The sequence below is a fragment of the Myotis daubentonii genome, chromosome 8 (genome assembly GCF_963259705.1).
Source record: "Myotis daubentonii chromosome 8, mMyoDau2.1, whole genome shotgun sequence".
Lineage (NCBI taxonomy): Eukaryota > Metazoa > Chordata > Mammalia > Chiroptera > Vespertilionidae > Myotis > Myotis daubentonii.
In genome coordinates, this window is record NC_081847.1 from 80518038 (window position 1) to 80544166 (window position 26129).

General features: G+C 40.8%; 1 protein-coding gene across 3 annotated transcripts in view; it reads left to right on the plus strand.

The window, feature by feature from the left end:
* PIK3C3 (phosphatidylinositol 3-kinase catalytic subunit type 3) overlaps nucleotides 1–25512 on the plus strand; it is an 84536-nt gene extending 59024 nt beyond the window's left edge. For 2 of the 3 annotated variants that reach the window (XM_059707189.1, XM_059707191.1), the window contains 6 exons: nucleotides 1563–1647; nucleotides 2648–2722; nucleotides 12812–12980; nucleotides 15474–15564; nucleotides 16021–16146; nucleotides 18355–25512. In XM_059707189.1, coding sequence (XP_059563172.1) covers nucleotides 1563–1647; nucleotides 2648–2722; nucleotides 12812–12980; nucleotides 15474–15564; nucleotides 16021–16146; nucleotides 18355–18369 — 561 coding nt within the window. In that variant the 3' untranslated portion in view covers nucleotides 18370–25512. The remainder of the gene's footprint in view (nucleotides 1–1562; nucleotides 1648–2647; nucleotides 2723–12811; nucleotides 12981–15473; nucleotides 15565–16020; nucleotides 16147–18354) is intronic. The other variant, XR_009454203.1, reaches the window with a different exon arrangement.
* Nucleotides 25513–26129: the final 617 nt, after the last annotated feature.

Here is a 26129-nt window from a genome sequence, read left to right on the forward strand (position 1 = left end):
GTAAACAATGCTAACATTTGGAAATTCTTCCATTTTAGGACATAGAGGTTCTCAAATATGAGACATAATTAGGACATAATAGGAGATCAGTAATTAATTGGTGAACAAATTAAAAATGCCTTAAGTTTATGGCTACATTTCAAAGTGTGGAAATATTGTCATTTAACCATTAATGAACAGTTCGATTATCTCGAATTTTTGTTTAGTGCTCTAGTGATACTCTTGCTTGTGCATTTTTGTACAATTATTTTCTCAGGCCCCTGTCCTCCTCTTGCAACATCTTTGCCTCCTTTAATATAAGAAAAGGCAAGTAGATCCTAGGACTAAGCCATGTGTATTTTGGGATTTTTTACATTTTAAATATATGGGTTTGTTCTTATTATATCTTACTGGTTTATTTTTGTTAACTTTTAAATATAATTTTTCCTTTTCTCTATGTGAGAAAAATGAATGATATTCTCACAGAATAATCGATACACCTGAGATGAAAGATAATACAACAGGGGCTTGATAGAGGACATTTGCTACAGTGTGTTTTGTCTTTTTCGATTTAAAGTGTCCCTAATTCAGTATGGAGTTTAGATTTGCAGGAAAGCATTACTCTGATTTCTTGGCAGAGCAAGTGGTTACTCTGTTCTTATGTTGGGGTACAGTTATGTACAGTGGTTAAAAGCTCAGGGTCAGAACATCAAACTGCCTGGGGTTGAAGTTTGGCTCTGCTGCTTTTTCGCTATGAACATTGAGTGACTGCTTAACCCTCTGTGCAAGCCAAGGCTACTGTCTTTAGAAGGCCTGATGGATTGCACAGGCAGCCCTTGGCTTGTATCAGGAAATTTGGCTTTCAGTGTGTTCCCTCTGTTCCATAACTGATAAGGGTGGTTTGCTGTGCCTATGCTGTATAAAATAATATAATTTATAGCAATCAACCTGCTTTCCTTTTAAAATTTTGATAGTTGCTAGGCAGAGGGTGCTTATTGCTATAATAAATCTTATTCGTGCTACAACTATATGTTGAGTCTGTGACTCCATCTACCAAATCAAACCTATCGGAGGTCTGGGAATCACCTGACATACCCTTCAAGCCTCAGGTTTTGCAACAGGTAACATTTTTCCCCCCAAATGTTTTTGGTCTGCGGCTGGTTGAATCTATGTATGTGGAACCCCCACTGGATAACAAGTGTTTACTGTAATTAAAAACAACAGCAATTCATGTTCATTTTCAGGAGAATGTATGATATAAAAAAATCCCACAGCCCTCATATTTACTTTCAGAAGAAAGATGAAACAAGTGATATGTTAAGGATGGCGATACAGCAGTAATTTATTGTTCTTTCTTTAAGCATATATGTGTGTTTTTTGTTTGTTTGTTTGTTTTGTCTTAACAGTTTGTAAGCATAGCAATAGACTTATTCCTGTGGAATATACTTCCTAAAATCCACATTTTATAACTACAGACTAAATTTTGGATCAGATACCTATGGTAATTATTTACAGTTTCGAAATGCCTATTGTATTTAAGAATTATATTGAATTTGTTAATATGTAAAATACTATCTTTTCAGAACTTTTTTAGAAAATATGCACCAAGTGACAATGGGCCCTATGGGATCAGTGCTGAGGTAATGGACACGTATGTTAAAAGCTGTGGTAAGTTTGACAGACTATTTCCTTCCATTGATATGTTAGAATGAAGGGAAGTAGGCTACTCTGCGATTTCCATATCCATACACATTTAGAATGTGTTAAGGTGTCTCAGTCCCTTCAGGCTACTATAACAATATTACCAGTTCTGGAGGCTGGAATTCCAACCATGGGTACCAGTATGGTCAGCTGAGGGTCATCTTTGGGTTGAAAACTTCTTGTGTCATGTGGTGGATGGGGCTAGGGAGTCTGTCGTGTCTCTTTTACAAGACCACTAATCCCATTCATGAGGGCTTCACCCCCATCACCTAAGGACTTCCCAAAGGCCCCACCTTATAAATACCACCACTTTGGCATTAGGATTCCAACATGTGGATTTGGGGGAGGCATAAAAATGCTCTGTAAGAAGACTAAGATATATAAAATGTTGATAAAAGAAGTCATTAGTGGTTTTGATTAATAGTAATAATGAGGTACAAGTCCTATTGTGAATTTCATAAATGTCTTTACTGCTTAAATGAATTCATTTATTTTCTTTTGGCTGGCACTTCAGAATTGTTTCTGTAAAGGTTTTTTTGTTGTTGTTTTTTTTAAACCCTGCATTTACTTTGTTATCTTGTAGACAGCACGATTGCGGGATGACTGACTCATTATATGCATTTCTGTAGACACTTTTTTTTCACATCATCTTTAACGCATGTCTAATAAATGAGAAATGGTAGACCTGAAACCTGGTTTCACTTTTGAAACAAGTGGCTTTTATAATTTGACAAAATTCTACACGATGTTTTTTTTCTGTTGCAAATAGTAATTTCTTTTGAGTTGCAAATAATAAACTTCATAGAGTCAAAGCTTATAAATTTAATTTGAGAATTTAGGTGAGAAATCAAAAACAGTAGTAAGCAATTTGAAATTAAAGCAGCACACATTGCTTTTGTATTCAGCACTCCATATAACCTGGTTTGCTTGTGTTATTCACTGTTTGTTTTTTTAACTGTTATTGCAGCTGGATATTGTGTGATTACATATATACTTGGAGTTGGAGACAGGCACTTGGATAACCTTTTGCTAACAAAAACAGGTAACGTATAATGGCTACTAGCAGATAGACATTTTATATGCCAGTGATTTTTTTTCTTTTACCTTGGAATCTTTTTACCTTAGTAACAACATAATATGCATAAGTGAAGGTAAATCATTGTCTTAAAAGTCCCTTTAAATCAAGGGTGGGGAAACTTTTTTCTGCTAAGGGCCATTTGGCTATTTATAACATCATTCTCGGGCCATACAAAATTATCAACTTAAAAATTAGCCTGTGCTATATACATATTTGTTGAGACATTTAGTTAACTCATTCCTAATGCCATGGCAAGGCTAGACCAAGTGAATTCATGGGCTGTATATGGGCCGAGTGCTGAGGTTCCCCACCCCTGCATATGGTACCTTTGAAGGCCATCTACGGGAAACTCCCATCCTTTATAGCAGTGGTGCTCAACCTCCCTAATGCCGCGGCCCTTTAATACAGTTCCTCGTGTTGTGGTGACCCCCAACCATAAAATTATTTTCGTTGCTACTTCATAACTGTAATTTTGCTACTGTTATGAATCGTAATGTAATATCTGATATGCAGGATGTATTTTCATTGTTACAAATTGAACATATTTAAAGCATAGTGATTAACCACAAAAACAATATGTAATTATATATGTGTTTTCCGATGGTCTTAGGCGACCCCTGTGAAAGGGTCGTTTGACCCCCAAAGGGGTTGGGACCCACAGGTTGAGAACCGCTGCTTTATAGGAATCACTTTAGTAGTAATTTTCCAGATGGTCATCTAGCCCTTGTTTCTTAAAACCCTCCTTTGGTGGACAGTCATGGTGTGTGTAGGCAGTCCATTCCCTTTTTGTACAACTCTAGTTAGAATGTTAAAGTGTTCTTTCTCTTACTAAATTCTCAGCAAACTTAACTTACTTTATGTTGGTTTTATAAATTGATTTTTAGAGAGAGAGGAAGGGAGAGGGATAAAGAGATAGAAACATTGATGAGTACCTCCTGCACTCCCCCTATTGGGGATCAAACCCACAACCCAGGCATGTGCCCTGACCTGGAATCGAACCATGACCTCCTGGTTCATAGGTCAATGCTCAACCACTGAGCGACACTAGCTGGAGTGAACTTACTTTAACTTCTATCTTTAATTCTTTGTTTTTTCCATGGAAAAATTCCTCCCCCTCCCCCTACTTCTTGATAACTCTTTTGCCCCATGGCTTTAAACATCTCTGGAAACAACTTCCAAACTTACAGCTCTTTACCTCAGTCTATTTTATTAGCTTCAAACCGAAATATATAACCGCTTACCTGAACTCCAAATTATATCGCTAATTGTAAAAGTTGTCCCCTTCCTCCATCACCTGTCTGAAACCTGCTCTTCACCTCGCTTTCCCATCTCATTAAGTAGCCTTATCCACCCAGTTGTTTAAGCACCACACTTAGGAGACATTTTTAATACTCCTTGGCCTTATCTCACATATTTGACCTGTCAGCAAATCATGTCTACTCCTTACCTCCAAAATAGATCAAGAGGTTATGTGCTTTCTTTTGCCCAAACTGTTTGAGTAAAATCTTGACTTTTTACTGTGGCTGCCATGGCTTTCCCACATGACCAGCCTGAATGTTTCAATGTCAAACCACTCTTGCCTCAGCCAGCGCCCTATTTCCTCTTCCTGGAAAGTTCTTCCAGATCTTTGCAAGTCTGACTTTGGTTGTTAAGTCTAAGTTCTCATAGCATTTCCTTAAAAGGATCCTCCTCTAACTCTCCGATCTGAAATAACATACCTGCCACCCCACCCTTTCCCATTACTCTCTATTGATTATTTTGTTTTGTTTTCTTTATACTAGTCATCACTAGCTGAAGTTTCTTTTTTATATAATTCAGTAAATATTTATTGAGCACCTACTATGTGGCAGGTATTGAATAAAACACAAATCCTGACCCTAATGAAAGGTGTTGATTTCTTATATTCATCTTCTCCCATTCAAGATTCAGTTTCCTGCAGCTAGCCACCATGACTTAGAGCCTTGATAACAGCTGGTTAAAGTATCAATAAATCAGTAGTCAATTATCTGCTCTTCTATGTAACTCTTTTCTTCCCTAGGCTAAATAATTCTGCTGTTTTTAGCCTTCCTCAGAAAATAGATTTTAAATTATTTTTTTAAATGGTCTCTCAGTTAAGGACATTTTCTGTTTTGTTAGTATTCCTCCAAATTATGATGCTAAGAATTTACATAATACGTAGCATGCCATCTAATTATTAATGGATAACCCTGTTAATTCACATAATCTGGTACTTCATCTACTCAGTTTTAAATTACTAATGTAAAAACCATCTGTGGTAGAACTTGCACGTGGGAACCTTGTCTGTGCCAGGCAATGGCTTTAATAACCAAGACCGAAGGACTGTAGCTGGATTGCCCTGGGGGTTGTCACCTAGTTTGTTAGTTTAGCAAAAGCTACTTATGAAATGTTACCATGTGTTTGGAGAGAATTGTAGTTTTGAAGAAGTGCTCTGGGTTGTTTCCTTAGTTCTCTTTCTGGTTGAATCTGTTAACCACATGGAACAAGCTACCAGAGTGATTCCATGTGTTTCTTTGACTTAATCATTTTTTATAACAATGTGATCTTTAATGTATAGAGTAGCATACATCTATGATGTTACATTCGCAGATCTTGTATGCAGATATATTTGGGGGGAGGGAATTGATAAATAATAGACTTTTTTTTCTGTAAGAATTGCTCTGTTTAGGGGGGGAGGGAATCATTTGGAAAGAGGAGTCTGCCTAATCTACTTTTTTTGGCCCAGGTTATAGTTACTTGTTTTATGGCAATTGAATTACAAAATTTCAGAAACAGAGCTTTAACTTTTTGTTACTAGTTTTCCACTAGAGGGTGCTTCAAATTTGCCTTTAAAAAAAAAAACTTTCCTTAAAATGTACTAAGTGAAAGGCACATTGTCTTTTTTAAAAAAAGCATTTTTTGAGTGATTTTTTTTCTTAACTTTTTTATAATTATTTTATCCAGACGTATATCATACAGTTGGCATCTTAAGTCTTCCTCGCTAGGGTAGATGTTTTTAATTTTCAGGTTTAATTTGAATGAAATTAGGTTATATAAGGAAAGTCTGGTTCTGTTAGGCAACTGGAAGTATAATACATTCTTCAATTTTTAAAAATGATAATGATTTATTTTAAAATATTTGTGTCTTTTACTAACAGTTTGTATATTTCAAAGCAGTTTCAAGTTATATTAATTACATATATGTTGTAAAAAGACTTTTTGTAGTTTAGACAACTACTATATATTCAGAATGCATTTTAAATGTCATTTATTGCAGGAAGTACATTTCTGTGCCTATAGTTAAAAAATGCCTTGAATATCCTGAAGCAGCTTCCATTGGATATTTGGGTCCATTATACTTTCAATACAGACTATAACATTTTAACTATTTAGAGCTTTAGATTGTCTTGTGTAACTGTACAGTCTCTTGGTGTTAGTGGATCATTTTTTAATGAAAAGTAAGATTTCTCCCATTTTAAAAAAATAACACCTTTTGTCTTCTGTTCTCATTTGTCAGTTTGGGCAAGTTTAAACACTATAACTCAGCTTTGATTTGAAATTATAATCAGAGTTCCACTGATACATCTACGTTCAGTTCTCTGGTGTGAGAGGTCTAGAGAGAAAGGAAATACCAAGATGTCATTTCACTGGGGTCTTTTGGGGACTTGATCCTAATACATTGTTCTATCGTATAAATATAGATGACAGAAAGGGTCAGACTGAGAAGTTTAGGATTGTGTGGAGGAAGATACATCACTGTATAAAGAGAATTTTAAAATCTTTACAATGGTAATTTGAAAAAACAAAGTGAAATATGAGTCTCAGTTATTTATTTTCAAGAAGCCCCATGCTTTTCATTTGGGTTCAGATAACCTTGGGACTTAACTTAGCTTGGTTGACATTTCTTCAGCTTGTGCAGCAGAGGGCGCTGTGTATCCACCATAAAAGTAAAGCACTGTCAGTTCCTTTGTCAGTGTTATTGCCATGTGCTCCGTTGTAACCTTGTTTTATTGAAGCAAATTTGGGAGTGAACTGTGTTTCACTTATTAATGCATTGATATAGCATTATTTGAGCAAGAAATTTAAAAATGCAAGTGTGACATGGGAAAAAGCAAGTGGATTTTTTTGAGTTGATGTCCTTTGAGGAAACTTTCAGAGTAATCATTTGTGGCAGGACTCAAATGAAACATAATTTGGATTTATCCCAACTCTTTGAAGAAAGGCTTATTTTTATATTTGAGAATTTGAGGGGATGAAAAAAGGACCACTATAACTGAAAAACCTGTTCATTGTTTATGGTATAGACTTTATAATAGAATTAACATATAGAATTAATATGTAAATAACTGAAAAACATTCACAAATGAAAACAAGGAGCTCAGTGTGTAGTACCAAAGAAGTTAGTTGTTAAGTCCTAAGGGTGACCCTTCTAATCTGGATTTACACATTTCTATAGTAAGGAATGGTGGCTTTTTTGTCTGTCTTGACACGTCAGAGTAATAACCCTTTGAGCCAAGTAAAGAAAAATAGTTGTTATCCTAATCATAATTTTTAAATATATTTCCTATCCTGATCTTACTTATCATTCTTTAATTTTATGTGAAGTTGATTCATTTTGTTTTTTAATTCTTAGGAATAGTCTTGCATTGCATTAGTTAATATGTCAGTCTCAAAGTCAGATTATTTGAGTTTAAATTGCCTTTCTACCATTTTGTGACTATGGGTAAGTTATCTAATATACCTATGACTCAGTCTTTTCTTCTGAATGTGTAAATAATAATAGAACTTTTCTCCTGGTAGTGTTGTGAGGGTTGAATTAGATACATCATAGAATTTTCCATGGTACTGAGCACATCTCTATATAAAGTGGTAATATGCAAATTAGCCAGGCATCACAACCGGCTCAGGAGGATGCTGCATCATGACCGCTCAGGAGGAGCTGCGCGCGCAGATGGGCAGGAAGGGACTGCATGCCACCCCCAGCCCCAGCAGACACCCATCAGGGGTGTGGGCAGTGGCTAGAGCAAAGCAGCCCGAGTCCCGGGTGCCTGGCAGCAGCTGGAGCAAAGCAGCCCGGGTCCTGGGTGCCAGAGGGAAGCCAGTGCCGGCAGCCAGGGGAAGGAAGGCCTATTCTTGCACAAATCTTCATTCATTGGGCCTCTAGTAATAAATAATTCTTGAGGTTGGCTAGCTTTTATGGTTTAGTTTGCTTTACCATCAGGAAGTAAGAATGCTTTCCATTTTTTGACTATGTAGCTGATATTTGGAATCATAATCTATAGTAACATCATAATGCTAATTAGACTGGATGGCCAAACAGCAGAACGACAGTCTGGACAACCTTCCGGACAAAGCTGGGGCAGCCACCGGGGCTGCAAGGGCCAAGCCCCTTGCACGAATTTTGTGCATCAGGCCTCTAGTTTTAGAGATAAGGAAACAATTAACTTACTTCAAAATATTCCTTTTTACCACTCTAAATTTCAAACATTTTAAAGTTACCGCCTTTAAATTCTCTTTTGAGTGGCTCTTAATTTTAGTAGCATAGGAAGTTATAGAAGAGAACAGTTTGCTCGTTGATTTAATGTTATTCTTTCTGTGTTTTAAGGTAAAGCTTGATATTTAAAAAATATACTATATTTGTCTTATTTTTTCCTCAAGACATTATACAGTTTATGATATTCAGAATTTTCTGATATGGAAAGAACTTAGTTACTATTCAAATAGTGGTGCCTCCTCAGCTGTTTGTTTTAAGTTAGTTTGGTAGATTAAGTATGCTGCAAAACCTAAAACTACAGACTTATTTTCTCAATGTGCTTGTTTATTTTCTGGGAAATGAGAGAAAGGGCTATAAACACTTTTATGTATTTAGTAAGGACTCAGTAAGTGCTTTTACAATGAATAAATGAACTAGGGGTTTTTTGTGTGTGTGTGTGTGTGTGTGTGTGTTTTTTAATGTAATTTTTATCCATTCTTAGGGTTTCCAGGAAAATCTGTTTCCTGTCTAAACTTTCATTGTAAACTCTGGACATACTATTATCTACCAATTTGATTGGTTTTCCTCAATACAAAACAGAGCCAGGCCCATAAGACCTTCACTTTTTAGCCATAAATTCTTTTAAGTCTTTGATCATTACTTTAGTTATTTAAATAATGAGAAGGACTTGTCTTCATGTGAATAGTTTTTTTTTAGACATTATTTAAAATCTGATCTTTTGAAAGTTTCTTGAATATTTAGTATCAAGAAGTCTTCTTGTATTTACTGAAATCTTATAAAGAAAATGTTAATTGATTGCTGTATGTTTTTTAAATTAGGTAGACAAAATGGAAATTTAAAAACTCTATTAAATATTATTAATTTCAGTAGTATACATTCTCTTTAATCCAAGATCTGCAAATGTCTTGAACTATAATTTTAGAAATAAGTTCTTGTCACTTATGCAAATAACAGGAAAATTTAATTAACTCCTCTTACCCCTTGTATATAGGAGATAATTACAGTCAACATTCAGTTTGTTTTATGTACACTTTACCTCCTGACTATTTAAGGTAATAGATTTGAATAATCTTCCTGAATTTCCTAATTAAACTTTTAATTTTTTGAAGTGCATTTTTTAAATCCTTACAAGTTTCCTTTACAAGTATTAACTTTAAAAGAGCCATTCATTCCCTTTGCTACTTAAGAGGTACATTTTCTTGAAGCATTAATAGCCACTTTTCAAAATACATGACTCTGTGAACTTGCAAAGCATAATAATGGTTTCATTGTTAGATACTGAATCTTTTATGCCTTATAATTAAGCAGTAATCCTGTTCCTTGAGAGTTTTCTTGTAAGAAGAATAGAAATACACTCTTCATTTGAAAGCAGCGAGGCATAGTTGACATTGGAATTCCAATAATGCCTGTAATGAAATGAAGAAAAGTGGGACTGGGTTTCCTATTAAAAGCAGAGAGCACATGAAATAAACCAAGTGTGATGGCTGATAGCTTTTGATACTGGGATGTCGTGATTCATTAAGGGTGCAGTTTTGAATCAAAGTTTGGTCAGATAGGTTATCTGCTCAAGTGCTGAGAACCATTAAGAATTATACTCATAACAAAACAAAGCATCACTTACATAATTAAATAAAACCAAGGGAATTTTAGCTATACCTCTACGAATAAGGGTAGAATGGTGTTTGTCTAACAAGGCAGAAAATAAATGGTAACTCCAGAAAGAGAATAAAGCACAAAATGAAGTCCTTAGCTTAGTTGGACAGAGGCTATATACAGGGTTTGCAGTTGTGGGTATATGAAATACAGAGTTTATTCTTGTATTATGATTTATTAATCATTGTATTATGTTCCATATGAACAACTGTAAACCCACCTTTTCCCCACCCTGTATTTAGTTGAAGGCAGTAAAATCCTTAACAGAAGTTGATCATGGACTTTTCACCAAATTCTAGACAATTCAAAGATAGCCTATTCCCTTGAACCTTAAGAGATTAGGAGATGCCTCTGTTTTTATTTTGTTCAACATGTAGGTGAGGTCATGTGGTATTTGTCTTTCTCTGACTGGCTTATTTCATGTAGCATCATAATCTCCAGGTCCATCCATGCTGTCACAAAATAAAAACAGAGGCATGGATACATGGAACAGACTCACAGCTGTCAGAGAGGAGGGAGGGAACTGGATGAAAGAAGGCAAAGGGATTAGCCAAAGAATGTATATGCATATCCCATAGACACAGACTACAGAGTGGTGATGGCCAGAGGGAAGGAGGGGTGGGGCTAGGTGGAGGTGGGCAAAAGGGGGGAAACAGATGTAATAGAGCCAACAATAAAAATAAAGTTAGAGATTAGGAGGTGATGCTTTCCCAGGGAGTACTGCAATTACCAAATCTTATTCTAAAACTAGTTTTTTATCTTTTTGGAATCATGGACTTCATTTGGGAATTTGGTGAACTCGGGATTTTCCAAAAACTTGATTTTATTATGTTTAGAGACCTCTGGAGCCTATTTTAGAATTCTGAAATGTGTTTTTCAATCATGAGTAATACACAAAACTGTTTTAAAAAGAAATGAAACCCCCTGTGTTGACATACTGCATTTTATAATCTTAAATATGTACCACATAAAACCTGCTATTAACTTCTTGTACATGTTCTTTTCCATAACTAAAAAACAGATTTATGAATTAAATCATGTTACAAACTTGCAAAATTTAATCTAGCAACATTAATATGACAAAAGTAAATTGAAGTTGTCACTTGCAGTGTGACGATGGTACGGATAATATAGTGGAAGTTTGAGTTCAGAGTGTTGTTAATATATCCCATGTGAATATTCTTATACCGCTTTTCTCTACTTGAACCTACATCATAACTTCCATTGTCAAGATGCTGCCATGTAATTTCAAGGTAGAACTAATCCTGCTTCTGTTAGTATCAGCCTGCAACATTTAAAGTTGCCTTGCTGTTGGATACTAACTCAATCACAAACACTGAAGTAACACTAAAGTACTACTAGTAAGGTAGCATCCAGGGGATCCAGATTTGGCCTCTTTCGTTGTTATTATTGTTTAATCCTCACCCAAGGATATGTTTATGTTGATTTTAGGGAGAGAGAGAAATATCATGTAAGAGAGAAACATCTATGGGTTGCCTCACCGGGAATCGATCCAACAGCCTTTTAGTGTACAGGACAGTGCTTCATCCAACTGAGCTACCCGGCCATGGCGGCCTTTTTTGTTTTTATTATAGATCTTCATGGAAACGAAGGCAGGAAATTTCAAAACAAAACGACCCATTATAAGAACTTTCAGATTTCTAGAAGAAAATTTCTCACATCAACAATGTTATTGAAAGTTGTCTAAGCTGTAAATGTGAAATTGAGATGACTTTGGTTAAATAAATGCAAAATAGCTACATTAACTCTCCATTATCCCAGGTTTTAGAACTATAACAAAAATAAATGAAACAAGGTTTTTTATTATAAGACTCTTAATGGTTCTTTAACAGTTTAGTGTGGAGAAGAAAGATAAGTAAATAAATAATTTTAATATACACTTGGCTGAAATCTTTGAAAACAAATAGTAGCATCCCTGCCTTATACAACTTCTTGTAAATCAAAAGATGTTTATGAATTCTGTGGTGAAGCATTCTCTAAAGCAGCGGTTGCCAACCGGTGGTCCACGGACTACTGGTGATCCGTGAGGTCCGAAAGGTTGGTGACTGCTGCTCTAAAGTGAACGAACGATCCTATTCTTACATACCTGGTCTGTGAGTTTAGATGACTGCTCCAGGTTTGTCTTCATGGGCAGTGCAGCTGTATTCAGCTCTTGGCTGACATGAACACTGTGCTTGGTTTCTTAGTCTGCAGGTACGGGTGACACAGATTAGTTGGAAATGTTTCAGAAGAAGCTAACAGTATAATGCCATGGTCGGCAAACTGCAGCCCCTTGAGTGTGGCTCTTCCTAAGCCTTAGGAGTACCCTAATTAAGTTAATAACAGTGTACCTACCTATATAGTTTAAGTTTAAAAAAATTGGCTCTCAAAAGAAATTTCAATCGTTGTACTGTTAATATTTGGCTCTGTTCACTAATGAGTTTGCCGACCACTGGTATAATGTGAAATATAAGGGATTTTTTTGGCAGGGGATTGTGGCTTTGTCCTAGAAATACTTAAAAGAAATGGTCTTCTGCTATATGAAGGTAGCTTGCTTAAATGTTAGCATGAGAAACTTGCTACAAGATATTTATTTATACTAACATCTTGAAGTTGTTCAGGCTTTGCTAACTGGATTATGGAGATCTAAAAGTAGGATTTAAATTTTTAATATTACTGTGGGATGATTTTAAGCATAATTTTAGCTGGATGAATGTGAGTTTAATGAACTAAGATATGCTCTGAAGGCTACTCCCAAGCCTGGGATTAGAGGGTCATCAATTTACTAGACTTTGTCATGAACTGATAGACTTTATGAAGAGAAACCACTTTACCAAATGTATGACATATCCACTTCCTAGTTCCTTAAGATAATTATGGAAACAAATGTGTTTCTTATCAACACCTAGGCAAACTCTTCCACATAGACTTTGGGTATATCTTGGGTCGGGATCCGAAGCCTCTTCCTCCTCCAATGAAGCTGAATAAAGAGATGGTGGAAGGCATGGGGGGCACACAGAGCGAGCAGTACCAGGAGTTCCGGAAGCAGTGCTACACAGCTTTCCTCCACCTGCGAAGGTAAGTGGGTTTGCTCCGCAGAGAGAATTTTGGTAAATTCATTTTATAGAGCAAGAAAAATAGAGTTGTTCAAACATCTACTTCAGAAAGTTCCGTTTTCAGTTTCCACTTACGTGCCTCCTTCCTTTGCCTTCTCTAGTAAGGCTGCTAGTCTTACTCGGCTGTTGAAACTAATTTCACCAAGATGTGCAGGTGTATCTATTGCCATTTTTGCTCCTAGCTTCTTTGGTATAGCTGACCATGTCTCTGTTTCTAAGAGCCTTTCTTATATTTGGTGTAGCCCTCTCTTCTGTTTTCTTTGTTCCTTACTGGTCACTTCTTCTTTGCTGGTTCCTGTCCTCTTCTGTCTACCTCTACACAATGAATGTCTACAGTTTTCATTATCAGTCTATGGGTTCTGATCTTTTTTCCCTTAACTCTCTCCATAAGCATTTAATCCAGACTTGTAACTTTAAATGGGATCCAAATGCTGATGACATCAAACTAATCCCATCAGCCCTGATAGCTCCTCTGAGATATACCTAACTGCCTACTTGGCATCTTTGCTGAGAATTTAGTAGGCATATCAAACTCAGTATGTCTAAAATGGAATTCTTGATTCCCTGCCCTAAATCCTGTTCTTCATTCATTATTACTTTGATGGGTAACCACGCATTCCCATTTCTTAGGCTAAATCCTCGGTGAGATTCAGTCCCTGTTCTCTCTCCCCACCTCCACTTGTGTGTCACCCACTCCATCCTCAGAATATAGCTCCATCACTCCATGTTGTTCTCTTACCCTGGAGTCTGTGAAAGTTCCCTGCCTCCATTGTTATTCCCCACAAGGTGGCCAAAGGGAGCTTTCAGAAATGCAAATCTGAGTGTGCTGTTCCACTCTTTAAACTCAGTGGCTTCTCAGTGCATTTAAAATAAAATCATACTTCCTTAAGGTGACTCCCCACCCCTCAATCTCTGACCGTTTCCTGTTTTACTTTATTTTTTAAATCTTGTATCAGTCACCCAGGTATGACATTATTTTCTTAAAACAGCTTATTGTATGAGCCCCCAACCTCTTCCAGAATGTGAGCTTCATGAATGTAGGAGCCTGATTATTCAGTTCACCACTATGTCCTTAGTGTCTAGAGCGGTGCATAGAGTGAGTGTTCGGTAAATATTTGTTGGTTGAATGAATAAAATTATTTGAGTAGAAGTAAAGTGACATCTGTGATATGCTTTTTCTCAGTTCTCACAAGAAACCAGTAACTTCAAGCTAAGTTAAAACTGTTTTGATATCATCATACTTTTTTTTTTTCCCCCAAAGAGAATCAGTGAGTTAGGGCCTAATTTGATGAGAGGATTATATCAAGGTAGAAATTTTCATTATAGTCCCTCATGGCTTTCATGGGCAATATAAAATATTTATATTAGGTAATTTGAGGTTTATGTGTATAGTCATTTTTGTCTGTAGTTCCATTATCATCACAGTTCCAGCAGTAAATGGTTTTTATGTCACAGGTTGAGCTTTTTCACACCATGGATAGGCAGATGGCTGAAATGAGGATTCTGCACCTCCTGCATCCTGGCCTCCATGCCCTAGAGAGGACAGTGCAGGGCACCTGTGTTGGCCCTTCTTCTGAAACCAAAGTTGTCTTACTCACACCCACCTCCAAAGTCTAACCTGAACCCCATTTCATCACTAGAGTGCTGAGGGGCCGCTGAGAGCATGGCTGTTCCAGGAGGGGGTCTGGGCAGGAGGTGGATTGTGCTTCTGTGCACCCATGTACTCCGTCCCTCGGGCTCCACCTCTGGATGACATGTGGAATAGTAGCACTCCTTCTCTTTGTGTGGAGTAAGGGGAAAGTCTGAGAATTGGTGAGGATAAACCTGTAGTTCCTGTTGGGGTCAGCATAATCCAAAGATGATGATATTTAAGTATCTAGCTCATTTTTAATACTGTGGAGTACTAGCTATTTTCTCCTTCATTTAGGATTGCTTCTATTCAGCCCAGTCACTGGTTTCTAAAGTGGTGATTCGTGTCTCTGGAGGGTACTCCTGAATGATTAGTGGGATGGCAGTGTTTCCCTTTCATACATTTCCCCCTGGCACTGAGGTGGTCTTAGAGTGGCAGGTCCTTGTCTTCATTTAGCAAAGGCAGATATTCATTGCTTAGCCAAATGCTAATTAGGTATAAAAGGGATTCTCTTACACCTCATTAAAAAGAATGTACTCCCTGAAAACTGAAGAAAAAAAAAGTGATTATTAGGTGATTACTCCAAAAGTTTGTTCCATAGTGTAGGACCTAGAAATGGTATTATATTCAGACCCCAGAGTAAGATATTTTTTCGAAGCTTGCTTTTCATTGAGACAGCTGGTGAATAGTCTCACGTTCCATTTTCCTTCGGGGTAACAGTAATTGTTATAGAGATCCAGGTACCACTATTTCTAGGAGTGTTTCTGATATGAGAAGAACTGCAAAATTCTAATGAATTGTTATTTTTTCCCCAATCACCCTTAGGTATTCTAATCTAATTTTGAACTTATTTTCCTTGATGGTGGATGCAAACATTCCAGATATTGCTCTTGAACCAGATAAAACTGTGAAAAAGGTAATTTCTATACATCCTCGAACATCACAGTCTACTTCTCATATATGAAAGATTTAACAACCCATTTCCCCTTGTATTTTCGGCCCCAGTATAGCTTTTTAACTTGAATTATAAACTTTCTAAAGGGCACCGACAGTGTCAGAGATGAAATTTCTCTGGCTGTGGAAAATAGTAATTGGCATCAAAAACCCTGAGTTCTGACATAACTGGTCCTTTCTTCCTCTCTTTCTAAAACCAATCAATCAATAAAAACATTTTTAAAAGAGCATATAGCAAAAGCAGTAAACTTCCACACTCAAATGAGCAGTTTTCAGAACTCCTTATAAGTCATGAATTACTTCTTTGGCGTAGAAATAACTCATACTGCAGTGTAATGTCCACATCCGTTTAATTCTGTGTCTTTGAAATATGCCTGGTTCTCTTTGTTCAGAAGACTAACAGACTGTGGCCTTGTAGGTGCAGGATAAATTCCGCCTGGACCTGTCGGACGAGGAGGCGGTGCATTACATGCAGAGTCTGATTGACGAGAGTGTCCATGCCCTGTTTGCTGCAGTGGTGGAGCAGATTCACAAGTTTGCCCAGGTCAGTTCCCGGAGGGAAGCGTACTCCTCCCGCTTCTCCACCTACTGCCCAGAGTCCTCATGGAGCCACACTCCTCATGCCAGCTCCTGACTCTTCTGGGATGTTTTGGGGGGTGAAGCCTTTTTTGCTATCTCACCGGCCATCTGACGTGAACATGTTTCATGCACAGTTAACTCTCAAACTTTCCACTTACATTTTCTTCGTGGAATGTCAACATGGGTGTCTTCGTCCTTTGTGGTCAGTGATGATTATAAGCCCTTCTTGCAAATGACTTTGGGTTTAGTGGAGGCCATGCCAACTGAGACTTAACGCGTGTTAAGTTTTGATGCATGGTGAAGTTTTAGGGAAGGATTTTGAGGCTGAGAAAAGCAATGCATACCACACACTGAAAAGGTGTATCTGTAGACTTGCTATTAGCAATATCTTTCATACAAATGTCTGATGAGGGAAAACCTCAGATTTAAAACCCTTTTAAATTATAGATTTCATAATGATGATTAGGAAAATGGTTAGCAAACATAAAAATTGGGCCTCTTTCCTCTCCACCCTCACATGCCTCTCCTTGTGAACTCCTTCCTGACTTCTTAACACAGTTACTAATACTTCTAATTTCCTAAGCTCAAAGTCAGTCTGCTTGGACTTCCCCCTCACCCAGTGTCCACTGTGTCATCAAAGCCTATTCGGGTCTTTAATCATTTCTTTAATTTTCCTTTCCTGTAATTTCTGAGATGAAAGAGAGAGAGAGAGAGAGAGAGAAAGAGAGAGAGAGAAACATCAGTAATGAGAGAGTCATTGATTGGCTGCCTCCTGCATGCTCACTGCCCCCCCCCCCCAAGGGGGGATTGAGCCCACAACCAGGGCATGTTTCCTGACCAGGAATTAAACCATGACCTCCTGGTTCATAGGTCGACCCCCCAACCACCAAGCCATGCTACAGAAGATTGTTTTTTAAAGGACTAGAATAAGCTAAGGGTTTGTTTTTTTCTGTAAAAAGTATGTGTTTATCTTTTTCTAAGCATCTTATAAATCTACTAGAGACCCGGTGCACAAAAATTTGTGCACTCAGGGGGGTCCCTCAGCCCGGCCTGTGCCCTCTCGCAGTCTGGGACCCCTCGGGGGATGTCTACCTGCTGGCAGTCAGACATCCCTCTGGGAGCCCAGGAGCCCTCAGGGGATGTCCACTTGCCAACGGGGACCAGGCCTAAGCTGCAGTCGGACATCCTTAGCGCTGCTAAGGAGGCGGGAGAGGCTCCCGCCATCACTGCTGTGCTGGCAGCCATCAGCCTGGCTTGTGGCTGAGCGGAGCTGCCCCTGTGGCTGAGCAGAGCTCCCCCTGTGGGAGCGCACTGACCACCAGGGGCAGCTCCTGCATTGAGTGTCTGCTCCCTGGTGGTCAGTGTGTATCATAGTGACCAGTCATTCCCAGTCGTTCTGCTGTTAGGGTCAATTTGCATATTACCCTTTTATTATATGCCTGGTGCATGGGTGGGGGCTGGCTGGTTTTCCCTAAAGGATGTCCCGGATCAGGATGGGGGTCCCGCTGGGGTGCCTGGCCAGCCTGAGAGAGGGGCTGAGGGCTGTTTTCAGACTGGCCACACCGCCTTCAGGGTGGGGGTCCCTCCTGGAGTGCCTGGCCAGCCCGGGTGAGGGGCTGAGGGCCATTTTCAGGTTGGCCACACCCCCTTCAGGGAGTGGGGTCCTGTTGGGGTGCCTGGCCAGCCTGGGTGAGGGGCTGAGGGCTGTTTGCAGGCTGGCCAAGCCCCCCAGCAGGGACCCTCACCCCATGAGGGTGTGGCCAGCCTGGGTGAGGGGCTGATGGCTGTTTGCAGGCAGGGTGGCCCCCAGCCACCCAAGCTCCCAGTGGAGGCTGGCTGGAAGCAGGTATCTGGGATTTACTTATCTTCTATAATTGAAATGTTGTTGCCTTTAGTGGAGGCCACAGCTGGCCAGGGCAGGCAGGAAGCTTGGCTTCCTCCATCGCTGGGGCAACCAAGCCTCCTGCTTGCTCCAGCTCCGTGGCTGCTGGCCGCCATCTTGGTTGGGTTAATTTGCATATAGTTGCTCTGATGGGCTGGTGGGCGTAGCGAAGTTATAGTCAATTTGCATTGTTTCTCTTTTATTAGATTAGACAACTATTGTTTATTTTTCTTTGTGAACATTGAAACTAATTATGTTCTCTTTGTTTCTTTATGTTGTTAATTTTTATAGTACTGGAGAAAATGAAACTGGGTTTGGTCCCCCAAGAAGCAACCTGTGTATAATGAAGACTTCAGAGTAACAAGCAAGCAAGAATGTTTAATCTTCCAGATGCCATATATCCTAAATGTTACATGGTGTCTGAATCCCTTGAATGTCAGTGCTTATATATGTTCTTGAAGGGTTTTGTTTTAAAATATTGTATATATTTATTTTCAAATATACACATTATTAATAAACTAGGATGTGAGAAGCTAATTCTAGGCTCATGTACATATGAGAGTTTGGGAGAAATTTTATGCTCTGGAATTAGAGGCCTGGTGCATGACATTTGTGCACTGGGTGGGGCGGGGGTCCCTCAGCCCAACCTGTGCCCTCTCACAGTCCAGGACCCCTTGCTTCTTACCACCCACCTGCACCCAGCAGAGGCGGGAGAGGCTTCTGCCACCGCCGCTGCGCTCACCAGCCATGAGCCAGCTGAGCAGGACTCCCCCTGTGGGAGCGCACTGACCACCAGGGGACAGCTCCTGCATTGAGCGTCTGCCCCCTTGTGGTCAGTACACATCATAGTGACCGGTCATTCTGCCTTTTGGTCGATTTGCATATTAGCCTTTTATATAGGACTAGTGGCCCGGTGCATGAAATTCATGCACATTGAAAAGGAATTAGAGGAAATATTTTACTATTGCTATTTACCCTTTGTCTATAATAGAAGTGTCAGAGATGAAAGAAAATTAGTAAAATGTATATGAAAATAATATATAAATTTATTTATAAATAAACAGTAACAAAAACAAAGACATGATATACAAACAACAAAAACATGATATGAAAACAACAAAAATGGGCCTGGTAGGAAAGGCTCCCTCTGCTCTGCGATTGATCCCAGAGTCCCGGCAGGGTGGGCAGGGCCTCCCTGTGGGCGGAGGGATCAATGGTGGAGCCCAGGCCCGGTGGGAAGGGCCTCCCTCTCCTCTGCAACTGATCCCAGAGTCCCAGCAGGGTGGGCAGGGCCTCCCTCTGTGCTGGCTGCCATCAATCGCAAAGCCCCGGCAGGGTGAGCAGGGCCTCCCTCTGTGGGGCATCAATCTGGGGTCCCTGTGATCCATCACCCTACAGAGGGAGGCCCAAGCCACCAGCCAGTGACACTGTGGCGGGTGGGCGGGGCCTGCCAGCTATCTTCCCACAGAGGGAGGCCCTTCTCACCTGGCCTGGGCTCCAGCATTGATCCCTGCCCACAGGGAGGCCCTGCCCACCCTTCTGGGGCTCTGGGATCAATCACAGAGCAGAGGGAGGCCCTTACCACCAGGCCGGGGCTCTGCAATTAATCGCTGCCCACAGGGAGGCCCTGTCTGCCCTGCCCACCCTCCCAGGGCTCTGTGATCAATGCTGCACCGAGGGAGGCCCTGCCCACCTGCCCCGGGCTCTGTGATGGGCCCTCCCAGCCGTGGCAGTCTGCCTCAGCCCTCGCAGTTGCGGCTTTGTCCGAAAGGACGTCCGGAAGACATCTGGTCTAATTAGCATATTACCTTTTTATTAGTATAGATAGTAAAACACTATAGTCTTTGAGTTTGAAATATCCTTTTTTTCCCGTTATCACATCAGGAGAGCAGTTATATGAATTTGGATTAATGTCTCAATTTAGAAGTTTTTTTGTTTTGTTTATCTCTCCCTTCCCTTCTGTCTACAGTATCTGTTTTTGCCTAATTTACAATACTTAAAGATTTACATGTTATAGCTCATTCTTTTACAGTTCATTTTAAATAAGACATTCATTTTCTCTTATAAATACTGGTTTTGGGTTGTTGTTGTTTTTTAAACTATAGTTCCCAGTTCTCCTAGGTTGTAAATACTGAAAGTAGGATATGAAAATGCAGCCAGAAGGTAACCTGCAGCAGCCTTCAGTATGGAGCCCAAGGTATTTTTACATATACGTTTAAGCATAAACTGTCTTTCTGAAGTAAATCTTTTTTGAATCAGCTTAGTTTTTAAATGACTTTTGAAATAGTTCCTCTGGAACTGTTAATATATCTTCTCTGATTTTAACCAAGTGATTTTTTTGTCTTTTAAGACTAGAAGTCCCTCTAATCCATCTAGCTTTTTTGCCTCATGCAACTTTGAGAAAAAGGAATAAACAAAAACTGAGAAGAGCAATGCAATAATAATCCTTGCAAATTAACATGTTGCATAGTCTTGTGACTTTGTTTTGAAAGGAAAAGAATAGTTGATTCTCTCGGTGCTAAATAAATATTAAATATCAAGTGACAGAGGAGATTAAGAAGGTTTACTTAAGTCACCATTTCAGAGAATGCCATTAATTATAATGTTTATTTGTCCCTAAATTCTCATCTGTGAGTTTGTCTCTAGAGTGGAGTTACCACTTAGAAAGGAAGCATGTAATTAGGAGACATCCTAGAGGCACATGGACTGTGATTTCTATAAAGTACACATGCAGATTAGAGAATTGGTAAAGATGAAAAGTCCTTGGCATAGCTTCATATGAGAGTTTATGCCCAAACTAATAGGCAAGCTCCATTCTCTCCCTTGCTTTTTCCTTGCTTTACATATTTAAATCATTTTTGTTGCCTACAAGCTTTTAACTTATCTCTATTCTTGTTTTAGTTCTAGTTCATTGGCATCTTTTCCAAAGTTTTCTCAAAACAACCCTGTTGAAAGTGACCTCTCCAACCTTCTGAATTCTTGTAATTCTTTAATTATAGATTTTTAATTGGCACTTAATAAAGTGGGGTGTTTTTGTTACATTTGCATCTCCTGTAGAGGAAATAAGTGAGGGGACAGAGGAAAGGATGTTGGGTAAAGGGATGATTTTTTTTTTTAACATACACAATAATAGAGCCATAAGATGATGGTAATGAGTCAAAAGAAGGAAGATTAATACTGCAAAGGGGTCTGTAACTAAAGGAATGAAACCTCCCAGGTGAGAAGGCATACCATTTCTGAGACAATCAGAGAATTTTGTTTTAGATGGGAAGATGAGTTCTGGATCACCATGCATCCACCTTCTCTCCTATAGACCTTTCCCTTACTGCCTGGCTAATACCGTTTCTGACTCTTCCACCAGGGAGATAAGGAGGGAGGAGAGTAAGGGGCCTAGAAACTCATTACCTGAAAAGCAATGCCCTGACATAGCTGTGATGTTCTGGTCCACTAAGTGTTTGAGGCTGTTTCTGGAGCATGCATACTTGGGTGGACTTCTAGAGGCTCCCGTAGGGACTACCAGTGGCCAGTGACTTTCTCTGGTCAGCGGCCTTGCCCTCAGTCTTCTCTTTGGCAGTTTGTTTCAAAAGCACTTCATTTGCTGGAACCTTCCATCATCCCTGGCAGTTTTCTTACATGGAATTTTACATAGTTCTAGCCCAGCTCTCTCTCTTGTGTTGGCCACCTCTAGTCCATGAAAAATTCTTAAGCATTTTTTTTGCCTCACCAAAGCAGTGACTCGTCTTACTCTTCCTCCAAAGTCATGCACTGACCTCTTGTCCTCCGAGTTTCCTAGACTGGAGCGAGACACCAGTCCCCCTGAGCACTCTCCTTATGCAAGGACCCAGAGAGGCTTTACTTGTTGTCTCATCCCCTTAAAACTTAGTTCCAGGCCTGGATTAGAGAAGCCAGACCACAGGAGAAGCTGACTGAGAAACAGCTGGGCTCAGAATCTCTCCATCCCTCCAATCCTGAGTAAATGTCCTTGAACTAAGGACATTTCTTCTCTCCCCTTTTCCTTTGACTGTGGTTCCCCTGAGTAAGCCACTCCAGAGACCCACTAGACTCGTAAAATGAGGATAATAATAGTCCCTACCTCATAGTGTCGTGTGAAGGTTAAATGAGTTAATGCACGTAGAGCACTTACAACAGATCCTGGCACGTAGTAATTGCCATGTAAGTATCAGCTATTATCGTAATTACTGTGCCACTCAGATGAACCCTCTGGTTCATCCCTCTGGTTCAGTGGGCTTGAGGCAGAGGGGTGGAGGTGGAGGTGGGAGGAACAAAGAACATCAGTCTTGAACAGGAGACTTGGGACTATAGTGGGCGACTTAAGTACTTTAGCTTTATTAACTGGCCAGGAAGTAGCTAATTAAAAACAGCATTATTGAAATTTCTTTGAGCGAGGCTTCATGAAGACGAAATGTTGAATTGTCAGAGTGGAATATTCAAATTATACGTTCACTGGATTTAAAGAAGCATTGAAGCCTGGTTCAATATATACAGTAATTAATCTTCCATTCAGTGAACTCGGAAAAATTTTTAAATCTTGGTTAATGCCTCGAACAGTGTCTAAGTGACTTGACTGAAGCCCAATAGGAATGAGCATGCCAACCCATTAGCGCAGGGCAGTCAGCGTCTGCCTGTCAGCAGTTGAATTTGCCCAGGTCAGGCACTGAATTGCGATTGTGTGGTGTCTTAGGCTACTGAAAGGTGCGGAGTGTGCATACCCAGCCCAGGTAATGCCTGGCAGTGAGGCCTCAACCCGTGCCACTAAATGTGGGACTCATCTGCATACGTTCGCCCATTCAGCAAAAGTCCTACCGTGTTTTAGGGTACCCATCTTTTCCAACTTTATAAAATGAGCACATTCTTGACAATCTCATAAAAGACCCCTCCAACCTAAACAAAGAAGCCCTGTGTTCAGTGTTTACCTGGTTTGCGTGTTCTTTCTACTCATTTCATGCCTGGGTTTCCCTCGGCTCCTGCTGGCTTCCTGTCCCAGAGCCTCACAGGCCAGTTCCTCCTTTACATGCTCCTCCAGACCCTGCTGGCTGGGCCGCCTCTCCCAATGGCTCCATGTAAAACACGGATGTTCTGCACATTTTCATTTAGCCTCATCGATTCCATTGATGTCTTGTCAGATATGCTGGAGCCCAAGGCCTCATCAGCCACACAAGACATCAGAGATGGGCCCTCTGGTCTTTTGACTCTGATTATTCTTTATTTTTATTCTGATTCAAGGCATGGAATTATGTGGGGGGGGAGAGAAGGAAGGAGACAGGAGGGAGCTAGAGGTCAGTGCTCACAAAAACAAAAGAACAAAAGAACTGCAAATTGGGACCTCTCTCCATAGGCTCCTTCCTTTCAGAAAGTCAGTGCAAAACCATCATCTCCCAGGGACTTCTAGCTCAGGGCTGGCCTGTCCAAGGGAGACCTGCCCGGGCAGTCACTTGTCAGATCAATCCTAGGGCCACCTTTGTGCAGACATCCTGCCTTCTCTACCTGGGCCCTCCCACTGCCTTCAGGGGTTTTACATCTCATTTATTAGGGAGACAAAAAGGAATGGTGGATGGAGCCCTTGGGGAAAGCAGGAGGTCGCCCTGGGCTGCTGCTTCAGGGGTGGACTCTTGCTTGGCAAATGTTTGACCAGGTTTTTGTTGTTATTTTAAACTAGAGGCCCTGTACACAAAATTTGTGCACAGATGCGGTCTCTAGGCCTGGCCGGTGATCAAACCACAAGCATCTGGCATGGAAGGGCAGGTCCCAGCTGACCTCTGGCCCCTGGGCAGCACCTGGGCCTACAGGCCCTCACACGCCCCCCTCGCCTGGGTCACGGCACTTGAGTCTCCACGTGGAGATGCACTGAGTGCAGCTGGACACCGCGGTCCGGGTTGCAGCGTGGGCCTCTGGGCCACCCAGTGGCACCGCACATGGAAGCTGGGCAGGCAGTGCGCTCACAAACCGGCTACTGTACAAACCCACAGGGACCCCAACCGGCCCCTGCGATCCCAGCAGCTTCAGCCTGGCTCACCCAGAAGAGGATGCATGAGTGCAGGGTGGGCTCCTCACTGTGGCTTCCCCAGCGCGCAAGCCCTGGCGTCCCAGGGGAGGGTAGCAGGGGGAGAGCGAGCTCCGTGGACACCCTGCATTTTCACTGTACCTCCATCCCCGTCACCCCACCCCCAGGTAGCCCGCTGCCCAGGTGCTGTGGGAGGTTGGTCACTGCCACCCACCCCCAGTTCCTCGTCCCAGCCCAGGGCCCGGCCCCGATCGGGCGATCAGGGCCTACTGGCTGCTGGTCGCTGTCTGCGGGGTGGTGGATCTGGTCCAGTTCCCCACCCTGTTCCCTCAGCACCTAGGAGCTGGGGAGCAGCCCCGCCCCCCACCACTACTGCTGGTCACCATCTGTGGGGTAATTGGCAGGACGATTAGGCCCCCACTTGCACCTACCTTGGCCTGGTGCCACCCACTCACCTGCTCCACCATCCCGCTATGGTCCTGCTCTCGTCGGGGCCCATAGGAGCCAGCAGTACCTCCACTGCTGCCTGCTGCCAGCACTGCGTTGCTGACGCTGACATGTCCCGCGCCGCCCCCTGGTGGTCAGCGCGCATCATAGCGAGCAGTCGAACTCCCGGTTGAGGGGACAATTTGCATATTAGGCTTTCGTTATATAGAATTTTGTTTGCATTTTTTTGCAACACATCTAGAATACTTTCTGATAAATCTGATAATCTGTTGGTTTTTAAAATTCAAATATCGGAGGTTCCTTCAATATTGGAGTCTGGTTTGTACCTGAAGGTGGGTGGGGGTGGGGGAGTCTATGAATAATAGATGCAATTTGTAACCATCTATGGAGCTGAAAATAAAGTAGATTGAGTGCGTGTGTGTAAAAACTCTGTATCTTCATCCTGTACTTAGAATTTAGTTTTAGCTGAAGGTTGGTGCCTTTATCTGACCTGTCAACATTATAGATGATACTGTAATATTTATAAACATATTTGCATATCTTTTATCAGATGGGTGCTCTTGATTTGGTGTTCCAGCTTCTATTTGGAAAATAAATCAATATTTGAAATGAAGATGAAAAGCTCAGGGGGTATTTTTCATGCCAGTCCTAGGCTTTGCTTGCACTTGAGATGTGTGACCTTTTGGGGTCAATGCTGGGTATAAGTAGTGAAATAGGAGACTTCCCCCCCCCCCCTCTCTCTCTCTCTCTCTCTCTCTCTCTCTCAATCTCTTTCTCTTTCTCTCTCGTTACCTCCAGGTTACAGGACTAAACTGTATCCTAATCCTCTGTGCTCTGCTGTCATCTGGTTATCATGTAAAATGCACCTTCCCCTATTGAGTTTTAAATGGACATTTTTAAAAACTTAAGAATCTAAGATTTAAAGAAACGGAGTTCCTTAAAGAATTTCTACAATAAAAGCAAACCTGGCTGAAAAAGTGCTTTTGCGTATATTACCTCATTTTGATTTTTCATTCTAAACTACAAAAGCCCTATTTGATCAGAAGGACCGGTTTTATTATGTATATTTCACAGGTGATAAAAGTGATATTCAGTGAGGCATGGGATTTAAAGCCACAGTAAGCCTCTGTCCTCAGATTAAGGGTTCATTTATCTCACTTGAATGACTTTCTCCCCTGATACAGCACTGTCTTCTCTAATGATGGAGTTTTGGGCAGAGGATGGAAGAAGAGGGAGAGAGAATTTTGGTGGTGAAGCACTCAGACCCTTGTGGATGACCTCTGCTATACCTCTTCTTGAGGAATAATGTAGAGTAGAACCCACTCGTAGCCAGGAAAATTCAGTTCCAACCCAGCTCTGCAGCGCGCTGGCTGTGTCATCTTCGTAGGTATTCAACCCAGTTTCACAATCTGTAGAATGGAAAAGGACTGAAGAATTTTAAGACTCTCAGAGATGCACATAATGTTCCTGGCTTATAGCGAATAACCAACACTTTATAGTGCTGATTATCAACACCTCACACTTGCTTTCTCCGTCCTGGGGGCAAGAAAGGTTCAAATAAGAGGACAGTTCTGGCTATACATACATACATACAAGT